Source organism: Muntiacus reevesi, chromosome 7 (assembly GCF_963930625.1).
Source record: "Muntiacus reevesi chromosome 7, mMunRee1.1, whole genome shotgun sequence".
Taxonomy (NCBI): Eukaryota; Metazoa; Chordata; class Mammalia; order Artiodactyla; family Cervidae; genus Muntiacus; species Muntiacus reevesi.
The window spans coordinates 36,161,892-36,176,874 of NC_089255.1; the positions used below are offsets into that span (position 1 = coordinate 36,161,892).

General features: G+C 42.9%; 1 protein-coding gene across 1 annotated transcript in view; it reads right to left on the reverse strand.

Moving 5' to 3' along the window:
- Positions 1-14,983, reverse strand: part of EHD4 (EH domain containing 4) — an 85,367-nt gene that overhangs the window by 55,549 nt on the left and 14,835 nt on the right. Inside the window, exon 2 of the mRNA XM_065940419.1 lies at positions 7,012-7,188. Within this exon, the coding sequence (XP_065796491.1) occupies positions 7,012-7,188 (177 nt within the window). The remainder of the gene's footprint in view (positions 1-7,011; positions 7,189-14,983) is intronic.

Consider the following 14,983-nt stretch of genomic DNA (forward strand, 5'->3'; position numbering starts at 1 on the left):
TTTCAAGACCCTCATGTGGGAGCACAGCCCACACTCTAAGGGCTAGAACCACACTCATGTTTTCTTAAATAGTTATACTATAATCAGAAAAAACCCTAAGGCAATGCTGCTAGAACAATCTGGTCTTCCTTTCATGAAAGGAAGGTGAAACGTGGGTTATTTATCGGGTATAACACAGCCAGCCTTGGGTCAGGCCTTTCCCACTGATATGTGTCTCCTGAAAAGTTTCCAAGCACAGGATTTGCTGTCCCGGGATGGATTTCCTACTTCTTCCGGACTTGCCTTGTCTTGTACATTTCATGTGAAACATGCAGCCAATTAAGCTTCATATAAGCTCATGGGGAGCCTCATATAAGCTTTATGAAGTATGTCCCTCATCCAGGGCTGGTCTATTTTATTTTCTGATAAAAGGAGAGAAGGAAGGGATCAAACCTACAGGACCCCCATTGGCTGTCACCCCTTCAACCAAGAAAGGCTGAGTGGTAGTAGAGATGGGGTGCATAAAGGATTGGCCCAGCTGTAAGGTCTCAGGGCAGGGGCTAAGAGTCTGACCACACTGTAAGACAGCACAGAAGGGGGGTTCTGGTTCTTAAAAGTTACCTCCAAACACTAACATTCCAATCCAGTGATCAACATTTTAAAAGAGCCAGGCAGTAGCTTAATAGAGATTCCATTTCCAGTGCAGCGATACCAGTAGCCGCAGCAATCGTCAAATGGCACAAACATCACTGACCACTTACTGTGTGCCAGGCACTGTCCTGAGTACTTTCCATGAACTCACATTAACTCACTCAATCCTGGCCACGACCCTCAGCAGTGGGGCTGTACATCTCCATTTTACAAAGGACAAGACTAGGGTCAAAGGGGGCAAATGCGGCCACCCCAAAAATATGTCTCACTGGCATGAAGAATAATTTAGGCTAATTATTTTTAAGGCCCCCTGAACTCAGGAAGCATCTCTGACCTCCCTTCTAACTGCCTAGGGAAAGCAGACAGAGAATCTGTTCCAGGAAGGGAGCTGTCACCAGAGATAAATATAGTATCAACGAGGTGAGGCGATAGGAACCTTGCACAGTTTTATTTATTAAAACTCCTCACTGTGTCCCATTGTCTCTGCACAGGCCAGCAAACACTTGCTTACCAAACATTTGTTTTTCTAGCTCCATGTCACTGCCTTCCTCTTCTCCTTGAGATTCCAAACCACTGCCTCCAACATTCTCCTCTGTCTTTAACTGGAGATGGTATTTAGAAAGCGAAGGGCTTCAGCCATTTGGGGGAGTTATTCCATTTTCCTGGGTCTCTCTCATGTATATACATAATTAAAGTTTTGTTTGATTTTCTCCTGTTAACCTGTCTTAAGTCAACTTAATTCTTAGACCAGCCAGATGAACCTAGAAGGGTAGAGGAAAATTTTTTCCTCCCCAGCAGGGGCACAGAGGGGTCACATGCCATAACTTGCCAAGTCACATAGCTGGTAGCTGACAGAGCTAGGATGCAGACCTGGCAGTTAGGCTGTTGTTGCCATTTCATGCATTTGAGTCACCACTGTGTATCTTTTTATACACAGAGGGCAACATCCTAGAACAGAGAAGTGATGTGCCACAGCCCTGGAACTCCACCAAAGAGGCCCCTTTTGTGGGACTTGCCCTCAATTTACTAGTGGAGGGTGGAGCAGTGACTGGGAGGCAAAAGATCCGGTTCGTAACCTCTTTTTTCTCACTCACCCTGTGACCTCGGTCAGGTCTGAGCAACTCTATTGGCCTGAGGACTCCCAGGTAGACCTTTAGGTTCACCTAGGTTTACCATGGAAGAGAGTATGACACTGTTCCTGCCCAGGCTCACTTTACTGATAAGAGCAAAATCAGAGAGATGAAATACTTCCTAAATTGACAGTGAATAGCACCCAGAGTGCAAAAAGACCTTGACAACTAACATGCAGAAATTATTATTACATGGTCCTACCACAAAGGCCTGATCTAAACTTCCACTGCCCAGGAGGAATTTAATTTCACAACCAGACTGTAAAAAGCCTGTGGTTACCCCTTTGGTCGAGTCTTATAGAAATAGCACTTTTGAGAGTAAAAGATGGTTGAACATTGGCAATCCCATGCAGCTCAACCCCCACATGGCCTTTTCTAAATCAGGTCTCCCTCTCCCAACCACCACAGGGGGAAAACTGGTTTTCTGGGCTGACAGGACCAGGGCTGTGCAGGCAGCGGCCGATAAAGAACAATGGCTTAATGCCGTAAGAGCCATTGCAAATCCTGAGGATAAAGGTTAATAGGATGGGCTTCAGGGAGTTTATTAGGGAAAAACACACCACCCAAAACAAAACAAAATAAAACCCTGTTCCCCAAACCAGTTACTCTCTCAGCTTAAAAAAAAAAAAAAACACACACACAGTTTTGCTAGTGAATCAAGAGTGATTCTTGGCAAGAGCCTATTTTCCTTAATCTCTGCAGCTCAATTATCTGGTGGAGTCAGCATGTGTCTGGACCAATGCTGTTTACTTGCATTAAGTCAGCTTTTTAAATAAATTCCCAGCAGTACTAAGTGACTGTGCAATATTCATAGTCTTTAAAAAGTCCATTTAGTGAAGTCTCACTTAATCAAAAGCATAGAGGTAACAAGCAGAGTATAACTACAAAAAGACACATATGTGTTCTATTATTGCTAAGCCATTTTGCAAATTCAAGACTGGCTGTTTTTTGTGTTTTGATCACACCGTCACCCCCATCAGGCCTGGCCAAAATAACAGGAGCACTGGAAGTACTGTTCAGATTCCTTCAACTTAGAAGGAAGTTTCAAAATTTCAATCCCTTAGGGCCAGTGATGAGTTATTTTAGAAAGAGAAACAGGAGAAGTAAATGAGATTAAGGACTTCTTCTGTGGAAGGTGACAGTTTAAAATCACATTAGCTCCTAAACAGAAAATGATGCCTGTAGCTATCTGGATTAAAAAAAAAAAAAGAACACCATTTTCTGAAAAGTAGATTGAGGGAAAATAAAATAACTAATCCAAATGTAGGAAGAAAGGTCAGAGGCCAGCTCGCCAACTCCTGCCCTTTCTTCAACTAACCAAACATGTCAGTGTCTCAGAGGACTCGTGCCCTCAATGTGCTGTTGGGGCGTCCCCTCCTCTGTGATGTGGAACTACCCCCTGACAACAGACTTTGAAACCTAAAGAACCACACTCCCTTGGAGCAACTCCGAGACACGCTTGCCTGTGGAATTTTCTTCTAAAGTAAAGCAGAATGGTGAAGTCTCAGAATGTCTCATTAAGGTATTTTAGAACTCTTTGTTCTAGAAGCAACTTCTTTTCATTGCTCAAGTGTGTGTGCTTGTGCTCAGTAGTGTCCAACTCTTTGCGACCCCATGGACTGTAGCCCACCGGGCTCCTCTGTCCGTGGGATTTTCCAGGCAAGAATACTGCAGTGGGTTGCCATCTCCTCCTCCAGGGGATCTTCCTGACCCAGGGATAGAACCCTCGGCTCTTGTGTCTCCTGCATTGCAAGTGGATTCTTTACCACTGCACCACCTGGGGATTCATTCAAGTATGAAATTTCTGTAATTCAAAACTGTCTTTGGGGGAATTTGTCTTCATTTCTCAGAAGCCCACTGAAAACTTTCCTAGAAACCAGCATTAGATTGAGGCTCAGTTCCACTGGTTTGCTTAATGCTTCCAGGCTGGTACCATTTTACAAAGAACCAAACTCTTTTAAAGATGCCCCAAGGGGCAGATGCCCAAGCCCTGTAATGGGAGGGCCAGAATAATGAGACCTATCCTGTGGAGGTGGAGGAATCAGTGGTTGCTCAATGAGGTAGGGGGTGAAAGTTCTTCATAGCAGACAACCAAATCTATTTCCTGTGAAGTCTGGTTTTTTACCTAGTTCCCATAAAGTATGCTAAGTAAAAATAAGTTTGCCTGCCTTTAGAGCCACGCCTGCTGCTGTTCCCAAAGGGACGCTATCATTATGTATACAATCTGAGCACACCATACTAAGTGACTCTCTTCTTTATGCCGGTACTAGGTAAAATAGCAGCACTGTCATGTATACATACAACTTAATCAGGCTATTTACTTTTAAATACACTATTAATTTCCAGGGGGTACATCCATGACAGGTTTCTCAGGTAACTCAGTGATAAAGAATCTGCCTGCCAATGCAAGAGATGCAAGAGACTTGGGTTCAATTCCTGGTTCAGGAAGATCCCCTGGAGGAGGAAATGGCAACCCACTCCAATATTCTTGCTGGGACAATCCCAATAACAGAAGTGCCTGGTGGGTTACAGTCCAGAGTTGGACACAACTGAGTGGCTGAGCATACACACACATCCCTGACATGTGAGCCTCATGTATACATAGCCACCAGGTGGCTAGAAGGACAGAAACTCGTCTTTGCTGGTGTTTTGTGAGGTGCGGGGTGGTAGATAAAAGGGAACAGGGAACCTGAATTCTAGCCCAGTCTCTGACTTTTCTTGAGCAAGTAATTTTACTTCTTTACTCTCAGTGTTCTCATCTGTAAAATGGCCCTAGTATCATCCATTTTATTAGCCATGAAAAGAAGATGCATGTGAAATTATTAATCAATGATTTGGCTTCCTGAATATTCATTGGAAGGACTGATGTTGAAGCTCCAATACTTTGGCCACCTGATGCAAAGACCCAACTGATTGGAAAAGACCCCAGTGCTGGGGAAGATTGAAGGTAGGAGGAGGAGGAGGCAACAGAGGATGAGATGGTTGGATGGCATCACTGACTTAATGGACATGAGTCTGAGCAAACTCTGAGAGATAATGAAGGACAGGAAAGCCTGGTGTGCTGCCAGTCCAGGGGTCACAAACAGTCAGACACAACCTAGTGACTGAACAACACATTTGGGACATTGTTATTATAATCCATATCATTGTTGGTGGGCTATATAAAGGACAGCCTTGAATGTTAGATAGAGGGGAGAAGACAGTGATTCTCAGATCAACGTCCTCCCGTTTGGCTGCTGAGCACAGTGGTCACTAGCAGGCCTTGGCCAGACGGCCTGGGTTCCAACCCCAGAACTGCCACTTATCAGTTGAGTGGCCCCGTGGAAGCTAAATGGGCTTCTATGTCTCAATGTCTTCTGTTTACATTGGGGAAAATAGCCGCAGCTATGACACAGGATTTTTGTGAGAATTTAGAGCTAATTCACCAGGAAAGTTTAGACAGATAGTAAATGCCATATAATTATTCACTATTCTTTTTCTGTGTATTCTGAATTCAATTAATACTTGATGGGTGGATTATTTTCAGCAAGTTTTAAATTCTGAGATAAAGAATCTTGCCATTCAGAATCTTTCCCGAAAGCTTCTTTTTCATACTCATCTGCTGTACACTTGTGATTTGAGAAAAAATAAATATGTTAGGGAAGTAAATCATCTGCCAAAATAAAGCCAACAGCCATTCTCCCTTGTTTTTCCCTTGTGAATAGAGACTTAATAAAGTGGGAATTTGGAAAAGGTGGCAGCTTCTTTCTTTCTTAGGCCTTTGTCAGGCAAAAAGAGAGTAAGACTAAGGACAGTAGCAATGGAACCAAAGGATTCCAGGTAGACTTTCACAGAGAAGGATCTTGTGCTCCGCACTTGCAGGGCCTCTGGAATCTTCCAGGGCCAGTTCTGGGACAGGAAACCTGGCTGTTGCCTGCCCGGAGACCATGGCCCCTGGGAGGCCCTGCTGGGGGAGCTTCTAGCCCCACTCCCCCGCAGCTGTGATCCACTCGTCCTGAGAGGCCCCTGGGGGTCTCCCTCCACGGCTCAACCCCTACTTTTCCTACAAGGAGACAGGGTGGTGCCAAGCAAGGTTGCTCTGGAGTTGAGCAGCGTGCTTCTTCTAGGGGAGAAACTCTTAATGTGGAAAAAATCATCTGGAGAGTGTTCTGTCAGTCACCGTCAGCAACAAGATGGAATTTCTCTGTGACTCCATCTACATTATCTGTATATTTCTATTTAATCTGCTGCCAAGTTCTCTTGCTGCCACTTGGACGCCTTCTTTGATTTGCTCTGGGAGCATAAATTAGCTTTTAGGGGAGAGTACCGATCCCTAGAGAGTTGGGTTTTTCACAGAGGGCACCTGTGGAGGTTGCCTGGGCCGCTCTTGGCAGAGCCACCGCACAGCACTCTGGCACATCATTCATTCCATGGTCCTTGTGAATGGCACTCCCTGGAGTTGTGCAATCAGGCACAATTCTCAGCCTCTGGGAGAACAGCTGTCAGCTGGGAGGATCTTTTCCGCTTTTTTTTTTTAATCTAAAAAGCAGAAGTGTAGTTTCAAGTCTTTCATCTGTCATATCTAGTTCCATGTCTCCCTAAAGGCGTTTGGAAGACCACTCCCTGGTTCTGAACCTCCCATAGCCCACTCCCTGCAACTAAAGAGACTCATGTGGTAGATTCATAAAAGAGGGAAATGGGGGAGTGAGGGGAACTCAAGAAAGAAGAGAGAGAGACAGGTTTTTAAAAAAATAGGCTAGGAGTGACAAAAAGGAAGAAGGAGGGGGAGGTGGGAGCAGATGGTGCCTGAAAGTGCAGAGCTGTGTCCCGGAGAACCTGCTGGCTTGTCCTCTGTCCTGGACCTCACTGCGTCTTGGGAACTCTGGAGAAAGGCAGTACAAATTTAACACTGCTGCAGTCCAGACAGAGCCTCAGCTATCCTACAACCTCACCTCTGTGAAATAATGACCATGCAACAAATGTAGTGTTGGGCTCTCCTGCCTGTTTCCCCTGCCTGGCACTAACGAATGAGGATGCAGCTCAAAGCACGGGACTGAGAAGCCAGAGGGCCACCCAGGGTAGGTATAAATGATCACTTCCTAAGAGAATCTCCCCAATATTTGAATATGATAAGCGTATTTTCTTATAACTTCTCTCTTTCAGAACACACATATTCTGTTTTTCTGGTTTTGACCTTTTACACATAACTGACAAGGATTCAAAGAACAGCTTTAAACAACTGGTCCAAAGATGGCGGTCTGCCGGTCCTTACCGATTGAGGAAGGCATTTCCAAAGCGACCAAGCTTTCGAAAGGGCTTTTTGGGGTCCACGACTAAAGCGTTCCCTGGGGTGTTGCCCTCGGTTTCCCCATACATCACAGCGATGAAGGAGTCGGTGGTGGGCTCTGGCCCAATCCTCATGCCTGGGAAGTCTTGCTCCAGCAAGTATCTGAGAGAGGGGGAAAAAAAAAGAAAACAAATTGAGCATGGTGTGACACAGCAGGGGGCTAAAAAGCTTTCTGGGGCCACTAACTTGGAGCATAATCATTTAAAAACCCAGAATATAACCCCCAAGGAAAAACAGAATGATTGGCATTGTACTCTTTTGCAAATAATGGATTTTCAAAGCTTAAAATCTGCAGACCTACTTTCTCTCCAGTGTAAGGAGCCTAGTGAAAGAGGCAGATGTGCTGCAGACTTGCTGGGCTTCTCAAAGTGGACCTTAGTTCAGCATAGCAATTCCCAGTCATGGTTCCATTGGCACAAAAGCTACTACTCCAGAGAAGAGGACCCAGTCAGCTCCTATGCATCCTGGAAGACCCTGCTCAGGTCCACCTCCTTTAGGGAAGTGTCCCTGTCCCTCCAGCATGTTGGGGTCACCTGCTCTGTGGGCCCTGGGCACCCTGTGCCTGTAGCCATGACTATGGATGTTGCACTTCTCTGTTCGTAGGTCTTGAAGGCAGGCCCATGTCTATGGCCAGATGTATTAATACATTCCCAGCACCCAGCACCACGCCTGCCCACAGAGAGCAGCCAATGCAGCAAATGAAATAAGGAATCACCTCCTTCTTGGTCCCTGGCAATCAATGTGGCCCCACAGCCTCTCTTGAGCATTTTACAGCTCCCTTGGGATCCTGGAGGTGGTAACCATGGAAGACAATCTCTATAAAGAATTCAGTAGCAACCCAAAGGCTGATAAGAGGAGGACTCGGATTAGGTATCACCAAGGCCAGTTCTAGCTCTCTGTGCAAATTGGAAAAAGATGCACCTTCCTTTAGGCAGACCCAGCCCTGCACCATGGCTCACAACTTAGTGAGCAGAACTCTAAGCTGGATTTTACCCTCACATATCCTGTTGCCCAGGCGCCCGCATGCAGTTTAACCAGTATACAGCAGCCTTGGCAGATGCCATTGAGGGGTCTCCTTCAGGGGCTGAGGAGACAAATTGGTGTGCCACAGCAGCAGTCTCCAACCTTTTTGGCACCAGGAAGCAATTTTGTGGAAGACAATTTTTCCATGGAAGGTGGTGGGGAGGGGGGATGGTTTCGGGATGATTCAAGTGCATTACATTTATTGTACACTTTATTTCTATGATTAGTACATTAGCTGTGCCTCAGATCATCAGGCATTAGATACTGGAGGTTGGGGATCCCTGTGCTAGAGTGACATGGCTGGGGTGGAGCAAGGGAGCCAGAGGTAGAGTGATGGGGAAAGTGCGCTTTCTGTGGGAAATGGTTGTGTCCCCGCATGGTTCCTCCCCACCCCCACCAGCATGTCATTCAGTGGCAGCCATACAGGGCCCCTCCCTCCCTCCCCACCAAGACTTCCTTTCCACGATGGAGGAACACACTTAGGTGTGTTTATCACATACGGAATGGTGGGGGTGGGGGTGGGGGGCTGCAATGGGGACCACTCCCTCCTTTCTTTGCAACCAAGGAGAACATAAAGGAGGGAGGTTTTGGAATACTTTTTACTCATTATCAAGCAACAAGTAAAAACACAACACCTTCAGAGGACACTTGGCAGGGACAGTGAATGGGGACCAGGGATGCGGACAGTGAAAGAGAATCCCCGCTTGAGGTAACAGAGCTGTGTCCCTGCCCTGCAAGGGAGACGATCCTTCCCCCTGGGAGGAGGCTTAAGGGCAGAAACCTGTACAACATTTTCCAGCTCCCCATTCCTACAGCTCACAGTCTACTTGGTCCTAAATCATTTCGTTTCTAAAATGTCTTGATGGATCAAATTGAGGTCCAGAACCTGTGATTTTATCCCCAGGGATAGAAGGAAAGAAGGGAACTACCAAACATCCAACACCATCCTGCCATTTTTCTAAGAATAAGGAATTAAGTCACCCTTTAGACTCATGTTTTCTTTGTAAACAAAACTGAAATTGTTTAACACTCTCATCAGGCTGTACTTGAAATATTTCATTGATCAATTTTTTTTAACATCATTCAAAGTTTCAACATTTCCATGAACTTGTGGAGCACCAGAATAGATACATCATTTAAATACATCCCTTAAATTTAGAATAAATGCAAAAAAATCAGATAATAGTACCCAGCATTTACGAAGTACAGTCAACCCTTGAATAACATGGGTTTGAACTGCACAGGTCCACTTACACATGGCTCTTTTTCAGTAGTAAATACTATAGTACTATAGTACATGAATGAGGAGATGAGGTTCAAACCCAGCAGCCTTGAAAGGAAAAATCTGAGCAGACCCTGGGGTGTGATGCACCGAAACAGGTTACCCACCCAGCCACACGCACGAGGCTGAAAAACTGTGACACTTTTTTCTTGGACACCTTAGAGGCATTCCCAAGCTACAAGTTTAAGGGGCTTTGTGGTGTTTTCTGCCATAGCAAGAATTCAAAGGAACAAGAGGCCACAGGAAGACTACAGAAAAGACTCTACCACAGCCCCCTGCATGGGCATCCTGTGCGCTGGGCTGGGTTTTGTCCCCAGTTCCACCTCGCTGTCCTTTTCCTGTGTTCTCAAGGAGGGCTGCCAGCTCTAGCGGTAACTGCTCTAGGAATCTCCAGCCAAATCATCACGAAAAACAAGACAGACATTTGGATTCCAAGCAGCTGATAGAAGCGGTGGTGGGGAAGACAGGCAAGAGACCTGATATCACTTTGTCCCTGTCTGCTGAGGGTCATGGTTCAGCCTTGTCCAACTGACTCCTGGCACCCTGCTCAGCCTAAGTCAAGGAGTAGCTTTCATGTAAGGATATAGGTGGACAGTGCCTTTTTTCTTCCATTGCTGAGGTTTGACAATTTCTCTTTGACTTCATAGAAAAAATTGTCACTTGTGACACGGGGAAGAAAAACATCTTCAAGACAATAAAAAGTCCTTCAACATCCCCAAGCACCATCTTCTCAATGATGGACTTAAGAATAACTAAAAAAATAAGCAAATAAACTAAAAAAGGCACATTATTCAATGACAGATATCCAAAATTTGAGCCATAAACTCCATCTCCTCTGAGTATTCACCCATGCATTCTGTCTGGGTTTTGTCTGAAACACTTGGGCTTGGAATAGTGGAAAAGGCATTCATCATTTTAGTAATAACACCTAATGTTTGAGAACTTGTTATGTACTAAAGTCTTTATATGAATGTAACCTTATTTTATCGTAAGTCCCTTATGGGGTAGGTACTATTTTTACGCCCCTCCCCCCATTTTACAGATGAGAAAACAAAGGTTCAAATAGATTAAATAGTTGATTAGAACCTAGGATTTCTTATTGGTCCTATGAGAGCACTCCCTGTCCTAAATCAGACTTGAGAGGCTAGCAGTCTCCAACAGGCGCATTTGTAGGAATGGGTTCTGTGAATCATAACAAATACACAAATCTAAGACTTTTTAGTTGGTATTTAATCATTGAGTAAACACTCCAAAAAGCAACAAGGCACATATATTTGGGGTGCTTTATGAACATTATTATTGATATTATTTACTTGTTTATTTGGCTACACCGGGTCTGAGTTGCAGCACATGGGATCTAGTTCTCTGATCAGGGATTGAACCCGGGTCCCCTGAATTGGGAGCTCAGAGTCTTAGCCATTGGACCACCAAGGAAGTCCCATGAGCTTTACATTTTCATTCTCAAGCCAAATTCTAGAGAAATGGCCTGTGTCGTGCTAAACAAGATTTTGAAATATTTGTGCATACATTGGCATCTGTGCAGAGAGTTTTGAGGCTCAATTCATTGCTGTTTCTGGGACATTTTTCAAAAGCGCATTTAACTCCAACAATTGTTCCTTTCAGTATCACTAAGGTTTTAAACCATATATGAAGTACAGCTTTTGAGTTCAGCAGAGAAACAGTTTTATTTCCTGATTTTTAAATCCAGGTCTGTGAGTTAAAATGCATAACGATTTTTAACGGGCTGGAGGGTTTTACACAGTGTATTTTCTATTGATAATACCTGATCCACCATTTCACTAGGAGAGAGACTGAAAAGAAAAAGTTTGTCTTTCAACTCTGATTTGTCCTGAATCTGGAAATGATGCTTTTAAAGCAATTTCCTTTGTCTATCTTCATTTTTAATACCAAGAAATGGAAATGGGAGAAGAATCAAACATTTATTATTATAAAACTCTTATTAAAGTGGTACAGAATATATATTTCCTAGCAATGAGTTCTACCACCACCACTGCTTACAGATACCACCAAACAATGGACGAAATTACGTCGTACAGTTTATAAGGCAATTTACACATAGGCTTTATCACTTCACCCTCGTTGCTGCAGGAGGTATTTTTATCCCTAGCTTATAGAACAAAAAAACTGTGTTTATGACAAGATAAGCAACTTTCACAGAATATTAATATAGGATAATGATTAATTCTTAACATTTTGATATATTTCCAACCCATCATTTTCTGCAAGTATTATTTTTTCATTATAAAATTGAGATCAAAGCATTTAAACAACTTTGCATCTAGACTTTTCACCATTGTTATTCTTCATGCCATTAAAAATTGGAAGAAAAAAATTTTTAATGGCTGCATACTATTCTGAGGTATGTATCAATTTAGTTTGCCATTTCCTTATAGTTTTGTATTGAAACAACTTCTTATTTCTTGCTATTATAAATAATGTTGATAGAAAACAAATTTACAGTTACCAGAAGGGAAAGAGTGGGGGGAGGGTAAATCAGATACATATTGCTATATATAAATATATAAACAACAGGTGCTATGGTGCACCGCAGATAACTATAGTCAGTGGTGTATAAAAACATATAATGGAAACAAATCTTAAAAAGAATTTGCGTGTGCACATGTGCGTGTGCACACACACACACACATACATACATAAGGTCTTCCCAGGTGGCTTAGTGGTAAAGAATCCTCCTGCCAATGCAGGAGATACAGGTTTGGTCCTTTCGTTGAGAAGATCCCCTAGAAAAGGAAATGGCAACTCACTTCAGTATTCTTGCCTGGAAATTTCCTTGGACAGAGAAGCCTGGAGGGCTGCAGACCATGGGGTCGCAAAGAGTCAGATGCAACTGAACATATACACGTACATATAAAAATATATATTGGAATCACTTTGATATACACTAGAAAGTAACACAACATTGTAAATTAACTATACTTCAAATAAATAAAGCTGAGATAAATATCTCTGGGCAAATATCCACTTAAAAATTTTGTTGTTCAGTTTCTAAGTCATGTCCAACTCTTTGCAGCCTCATGGACTACAGCATGCCAGGCTTCCCAGTCCTTCACGATCTCCAGGAGTCTGCTCAAATTCAGATCCATTGTATCAATGATGCCATCCAACTATCTCATCCTCTGTGGCCCCCTTCTTCTCCTGCCCTCAATCTTTCCCAACATTAGGGTCTTTCCCAAAAATAATTTTAGCCTATTTATTTATTTTTATTAAAGTATAGCTGATTTACAACATTATATCAGTTTCACGTGTACAGCATAGTGATTTAGTATTTTTACATATTATAATTCATTAAGTTCAGTTCAGTCACTCAGTTGTGTCTGACTCTTTGCGACCCCATTGACTGCAGCACGCCAGGCTTGCCTGTCCATCACCAACTCCAAGAGCTTGCCCAAACTCATGTCCATCAGTTGGTGATGCCATCCAACCATCTCATCCTCTGTCATCCCTTTCTCCTCCTGCCTTCAATCTTTCCCAGCATCAGGGTTTTTTCCAGTCAGTTCTTCACATCAGGTGGCCAAAGTATTGGAGCTTCAGCTTCAGCCCTTTCAACAAATATCCAGGACTGATTTCCTTTAGGGTGGACTGGTTTGATCTCCTTGCAGCCCAAGGGACTCTCAAGAATCTTCTCCAACACCACAGTTCAAAACCATTCAAAACCATTAATTCTTCAGCACCCAGTTTTTTTTTATGGCCCTTAATACTTCATGAAAGGTTATTACAAGGTAACTTTAAATATTTAATCTTCTTTGAGTTACTGAAAAACTAAGTCAGGCCAGACTTCACTTCCATTTTAAAACTCTATGTCTTCCTTAAGTGTGAAACCTAAGTTTTCATTTCATTTCTGTCTTTCCCTTAACTAAAGCATTGACATATTATTACCAAGACTGCTTGTTCAGATGACATCACCCTTGTAACTAATCTACCTACTAAGAGAGTGGAGCAGGAAACTGGAATGGCCTGTTGGACCAAGAATCTGGAATTTGCTAGGTAAAGCCTTTTACAACTCTATTTTCCCAGCTGTGAGTGGAATTTAAATTCCTTGGGGTTGGGATGTGCTGAAAGCACGCTGATATCTAGTCTATGCCATAATCTGGAACTATTCCTCTCCACCTTCCATGCTGCTCTGGGAGGAGGGTGGGAGAAAGGGAAAGGAAGGAAAGGAGAAAAAAGGGAAAGGAAGTCTACTGGAATCAAACATGCTTCCATGAGGAGGGCCCGCATCTGCATCTACACTCCCTGTCAAGGGGATAACAGCCAACACATGCCAAGGAAAGGGAAGGCGAACATCCAAACCAAAAACAGTCCTCACACCAAAAATATATTAAACCCACACAAGTTATGCAGGGATGCTCCCTCATATAAATAGCCCTCCAAGACTACAGAAAATAACTGTTTCTCCTAAACTCATGGAGTAAGAGAAATATAAGCACACTAAAGAAGCAGAGGAACCACTCCCAGTTAATAAATTACTGACCAGAGGATTTATTCAGAAACTAATGCCTGTGGCCAGTGATTTGTTATGTGAACATTGAAACATCTCTGGTCAATAATGTTCGGGTAACAAAAGACATATTAGTATGTCTCTGGTCAATAAATTTTTAAAGACCAGGAGAATTCCCCTGTAGAAACACACAATAAAACAGACTTCTTCAGTCTAGCAGACACTGGGTTCAAAAAAGAAATAATGAAAATACTGAAGAAATTAAGAAGAGCTATCTTCAAATTTCTTAAGGAATTAAGAAATGACGATTGCTGTAAAAAGGACCTAGAAACTACAAGGAGATGACAAGAAAAATTAGATAACTAATTTTCTGAGACAAAAGCTGAGCTAAAGGCACTGAGCAGCAGAATGAATAATGCAGAAGATCAAATAAGTGATCTGGAAGATAGAATAACAGAAATTAATCAAAACAACAGACAGAAAGCCAAATGAAAAAAAACTGAAAGCACTATAAGAGACCTATGGGATAACATAAAGGGGGCTAGTCTGCACATAATAGGAATTCAGAAGGAGAAGAAAGAGAAAGAGGGATTGCAAATGTATTTGAAGAAATCATGGCTGAAAACTTCCCAAACCTAAAGAAGGAAACAGATGTCCAGATACAGAAAGCACAGAGGTCCCAAACAAGACAAACCCAAACAGACCTACACTAAAATATATTAACAATGGCAAAAATATTAAAGATAGAGAATTCTAAAGGTAGCAAGAGAGAAAGAAGAGTTAATTACAAGGGAACCCCCATAAGGCTATCAGCTGATTTCTCTACAGAAACACTGCAGGCCAGAAAGTGGAAAAATATATTCAAAGTCTTGAAAGGGAAAAATTGCAACCTAGACTACTCTACCCAGCAAGATTATAATTTAGAATAGGAGGAGAAATAAAGACTCTCCCAGACAAGCAAAAACTAAAAGAATACAGCAATACTAAACCTGTCCTAAAAGAAATATTGGAAGGCCTTCTCTAACTTGAAAAGAAGCAGAAAGATATAGGAAGGAGGAAATCACAATTGGAAAGTAAATCACTCAAATTAGCCAGTATTCAGATCAAAAAGA